This window comes from Limulus polyphemus, unplaced genomic scaffold (assembly GCF_000517525.1).
Source record: "Limulus polyphemus unplaced genomic scaffold, Limulus_polyphemus-2.1.2 Scaffold131, whole genome shotgun sequence".
NCBI classification, from domain to species: domain Eukaryota; kingdom Metazoa; phylum Arthropoda; class Merostomata; order Xiphosura; family Limulidae; genus Limulus; species Limulus polyphemus.
Window position 1 is genome coordinate 108,335 of NW_013665741.1, and position 5,340 is coordinate 113,674.

At 29.7% G+C, this 5,340-nt stretch overlaps 1 protein-coding gene across 1 annotated transcript in view; it reads left to right on the plus strand.

The window, feature by feature from the left end:
* Nucleotides 1-741: 741 nt before the first annotated feature.
* Nucleotides 742-5,340, plus strand: part of LOC106473580 (deoxyuridine 5'-triphosphate nucleotidohydrolase, mitochondrial-like) — a 9,885-nt gene continuing 5,286 nt past the window's right edge. The window contains exons 1-6 of the mRNA XM_013934268.2: nucleotides 742-821; nucleotides 1,192-1,387; nucleotides 1,923-2,014; nucleotides 3,638-3,682; nucleotides 4,534-4,608; nucleotides 4,957-5,027. Coding sequence (XP_013789722.1) covers nucleotides 809-821; nucleotides 1,192-1,387; nucleotides 1,923-2,014; nucleotides 3,638-3,682; nucleotides 4,534-4,608; nucleotides 4,957-5,027 — 492 coding nt within the window. The 5' untranslated portion in view covers nucleotides 742-808. The remainder of the gene's footprint in view (nucleotides 822-1,191; nucleotides 1,388-1,922; nucleotides 2,015-3,637; nucleotides 3,683-4,533; nucleotides 4,609-4,956; nucleotides 5,028-5,340) is intronic.

Below are 5,340 nucleotides of genomic sequence, written 5' to 3' on the forward strand. Positions count from 1 at the left end.
CTAAATATATCCATTTTCGGTGGCATCACACTATCTACGAAACGCCAAGCAATGTTAAAATGTACTTCTGAGACATGCCATTCCACAGCGACTTTATATTGGCTAAGTTCGTCACATGTATTTGCTGATGTGCATAATCAAACTTCCTTTAATATTACGTGCCCATCCATCTATAATTTATATTATTAATATACAAGCTGGTTTGATTTGGTTGTTATTAAGCACAAAGCTACACAGTGGTCTATCTGTGCTCTACCAATCACGGGTATTAAAACATGATTTTTGGCGTCGTAAGCTGGCAGACTTATAGCTGAGCCACTGGAGAGTAAGAAATACTAAAAGCAGGTATTACGTAAGGATACTAACAAATTTAACTTTAATTTCTTAAATTGACAATTATTTACCTTTTATTTACACACTTAAAATGTTTATAACAAAAAGTAGAACATTACAACTAAAAAAAATTAACTAGTATATAATTTAGGCTAAGAGATTCTTCAGTTTTACGAGGAATATTGAACTTCGAGTGCGAATTTATCTTATCATTCTAAAAGATCTCCATATTAATCAATATGGGTTTATATAAAGAATTACTTACAATGCCAAAGAAACATATTGATAACAAGACAAAAGTTTATGTATTAAAAATTACAGTTAATAATTGACAAAAAAAAGGTAAAACTTGTAATTACGAATTATTATAATTTGTTTGCTAAAACACTCACCATGTAGCGTGTTCGTCATATCAAACTGTATATTTTTTAGCCCAGAATATGTGTTTGATGTGAATCGCTTATCGATTGTAAACATGGCATTGAAAGGTACGTTGTTAGTAAGAATAAATATAAATTGATATATTTATTTGCATTTTCTTAATCACTAAATATAAAATTAAGTATTTTGGTGGCATAAACTAACTAAAGTAAACATGTTGGTAGTATGGAGGCGTGGACTATTATTTATATAAATAGCAATCCAGTTTAACGACAGGTGACACTAGGTGTCTTTAATATATTTTGTTATTTTAGTAATTTTTATTATTGTAATAAGTTTCATGAAGGCATTGATTAACATTCTTTGATTTTCGCTTTCACAAGTAGATTTTGATATAAGGAGAAATTGTTTTTTTCTACCTTACAATATGTACATTATTTATTGAATTTACTTTTGTATATAATATCAACATTACAGAAGCAATCACCAGAGGGAGGCAAGTCTTAAAAAATTCCATCATACTAGCGCGGGAATTTCATTATTGTGAGTATTCCTTTTCTAAGAAGATCATGCCTGCCCAAGATAAAATGGTTTTGAAATTTTCAAAGTTATCTTCAAACGCACAAGCTCCAACTAAAGGCTCGACTCATGCTGCAGGCTATGATTTGTATAGGTAAGCTTATCTAGAAATGTCTTTGTTTAAAAATTAATTTCATAACAACTGTTAAATTTTGGAAACTTGAAACACTAAAACTTAAAATGGTCAAAAATTCAAATTCAAGAGAAATTTGGGCTCCAGTACAATTGTTCCTCTGTTCCTTCTCGTCAACTCTGCTTGTGAAGTTTTTATTTTCGTTTTTTGAATTAACTAAAGTTAAATGTAAAAAACAAGTTTTAATTACTATTGCTAAAGTCAGTACTGAGTTAAAAATCACTGTTTCATTGCTTACATTTTCAGCTCTGTTTGCTTCGCATTGTTGGAAAATAATTTAGTTAATATAATTTTTTTAAGTAAATTTTCACGTTCATGTAGACGATTTAAGATTATTGACAGTTAGTAGTTTATGAAGAATTCCATTCTATTAATAAAGGTGCATCACCAGTTTTTTCCATAGAATATTTTATTTGGTGATTGACCAGTAAATTTTTTATCTTTGTGTCATGTCACATTAAATAAATGATAATGTGGATTATTAATTTTATTCCAGTGCCTATGAATATGTAATTCCTCCAGCGGGTAAGGCTGTTGTAATGACTGATATTCAAATTGCTGTGCCAGAAGGATGCTATGGACGAATAGGTAGCTTAGCTGTTCTGTTTCTTAACTTCTCAGCTTCTTAAGTCATTGTTGTACAATATAATGATTAAAGTATTTTTAAAGTATTAAAGGCATACTTCAGTTTCTTCTAACACACTGAAACTGGTGCTCTTCCAACTGAACAGGGCAACATCAAAGCAGACAACACCTATCTTAGTTATGACCTATTCCTTACTTACTGAACAATGCTTGTTCTAGAGCTTTCATCTCAACAAATTTCACTAACAACCAACACAAATTATACAACTTTTGAGTTCCACATTGGGTGTCAATTGTAACAATTTTCATAGATATAATATTCTGCCCTGACTGAGGTTTCAACTCAGGACCTCCAGTTTAAACTAGCAATCTTGAGATTGGTGTTCTTTCAGCTGAACATCTTTATGATATATATATATATATATAATAAAAGTTTTTAATTAGAAATACTATAATAATTTCAGAGAATTTTCATATTTAGTGTTTTCACAGGGTAAGTTGTAATTTTTTACAGCAATGATATTTTACATATTGATTTATTTCAGCAAGCATAAAATACTCACTAAATGTATATTTATGAAAACATTTAATTTTATATACCATATGTTTGTGTATTGCCAAGTGCTCACAGTTTGTGAAACTTGGTTTTTGGAAAAAATTGTTTTAAAACTAGTCATGTTCCCATGTATCTACAACCTATTTTGAGTTGTTCATAGATTTTTGGCTAGGCAGTTCTACAAGCAAAATACACTTGGAACATTATTTTTATAATTGTAATCACTATAGTAATAAATTGAAATATTGAAAAGTTTCAGACTTCCTTAAATTTCTCTTTTTCTTTCTTAATGTGTGCTATTCTTAGTGCTGGCTAGGTGTGGCTTAATGGTTGATGTGATTGTACTGTTACTAGTTTGGAGTCATGGGTGCATTATAAGAGTTATGGTCAAATCCCACAATTCAATCAAACAAGAGTTTGTGGTAGGTGTTGTGAATTATCTGTCTTCCATCTTGTATGTTAGTTGAAAATTAGGGACAGTTACGGGCAGATAATTCTTGTGTAGTTTCACAAAATTAAGGAGCAGACTTTATTGTCTAAGGTTATGATTTTTTGTGTTTAGAGCATCAGGTACACTTGACGAATAGAGTAAATAAACTTGTATTAAGACGGAGACTATTTCAGTCATTATTTTTTCCTCATTAAATTCCAATATTTAAGAAGTCAGTTGCCATTTTCCTGAAGCTTTTATTCTTCCTTTGTACTGTAGTCTGAGTTGCAGTTTGAAGTCTTTCCATAAGCTATTTTGTGTATCACATGTTCGTTGGCATAAACAATATTACATTCAAGAATTAATACACTAAAAGCATTTGGCAGGATGTGGAATATGATCAATAGCTATTAAGGTCACTTGAAACTTCATAGAAATATATCATGACACTTTTGTGACAAGTAAAAAGACACATTATACCAAGGTATCAAATAAGAATCAAAATGGTGGCAAGCTGTTAAAGCATAATGTGAGTTTACATTTATACTTTTACATATTTTCAGAATCTAGTAAAATTTCTAATTTATTATAGTGTTAAATATTAAATGTCTGCATTTTTTATTTTATTTATTTTATACAGCACCACGGTCAGGATTGGCAGCAAAACACTTCATTGATGTTGGAGGTGAGTGTACAATACTTACTTCAACATTTTTACCTCTTACTATATTTGAAAGAATGCCTGTGTTTTTAGATAAGTGTTTACATTGATTTAAGGCAATGTATCAGCATGAAAGAGGCATCAGAACAGTGGGCTATGAAACAGTCTGGTACCCTGTGCTTATTGTCATGGTATTTTATTTGTATAACTTTTGTCTTGTGAAATTCATTCTGTTAAGGTTTATTTCCTGCATATAAACAGGTTCGATATTATTATTATATATTTGTTTTTGCATAACAATAATAATTATTATGATTAAAATTTAAAACATTGCACTGTTACAATGTTTTTTATTTTAATTCTAATTTTACATTTTGTAGCTAAATGTTCAGTTTTAAGGAAAAGTGTAAGGAGTGTTTTGTCAAGACACATTTATTAAGATTATTTTCAAATGTATTGGTACTTTTTTTGGTAACATTCAGTATTCTGAGTTTATATGATCAAAACTTGTTACTTTATTGAAAGAATAGCTTGATACATCATGCCAATAGAAAAACATTTGAAGTATTACTAAACTCTGCCATCATTCCCATATCAAACAATTGAATAACTTTGTCATGACAAATTTGTTTTAGTGTAATTAATCTTTGAATTATAATATGTAAAATCAAATCAGTATCATTTTGTGTCAGAGTTTAGATACATTATCTAATTTTGACATACCTTGTTATTAATAAATATAATTTTCATTTAGGTGCAGTTTTTTTTTAGTTATTCACTTCTTTACTTGGATAAGTAGAGAAATAGTAATTTTTTGTATGAGTTAAAGTTTAGAGAAAGGAACTGAAAGCATCTTTTTCTTTTTTTTTTATTAGCTGGTGTCATTGATTATGATTACAGAGGCAATGTCGGTGTTGTGCTATTTAACTTTGGAGAGAAAGAATTCAAAGGTATGTATTAACACTTGATGCTTGCTTTAACCCTGATATTAAGTTATTGAGTATTAAGTTGAAGTGCTTGGCAGAGAGTAAGTAAAAAGTTTCTGAGTTTTTGTTTGTTAGTAAAAATAGTTTACTTACTTTAATATATATTGTTTTAGAAGCTGTGTGTAATAAAACTGTTGTATCTTGCTCAGTTGTGTAATATGTGGCATGACTTCTGAGAATGTTTATTTTATGACGACTTTCTAAACTACATTATATTATTTTAGACTATTATCTCTGTTACTGGGTGGTGATTTTGCTATATTTTTATGATTGTTTGCCAGTTTGTTATAAAAATGAATATTTACATTCCAGTAAACAAAGGTGATAGGATTGCTCAACTGATATGCGAAAAAATCATCTACCCTGATCTAAAAGAATTACAGGTAAGAATGCTTGATCATCCTTGTTTGTTGGTTAAAATTCTTCACATTATGTTATACTACGTTACATTTTGGTAATTTAACATGCCCCTCAGGAGCCAAGGGGTGTCTTTCCACCACTATTTGTTGAATATTAAAAGTAAGTTCAATCCAGAAACATCCATAGAGAGTGGTTTTTGGCATATCTTTCCAACACAAGTTTTTGTTTTTTAATTGATAAATTTTAAAGTGAAATACAGCATCCTCAGGTATTCATACTAGCTAGTACTAAGGTCTACCTGCTGGGAGTAAATTCAGCATATATCAATAAAGCCAC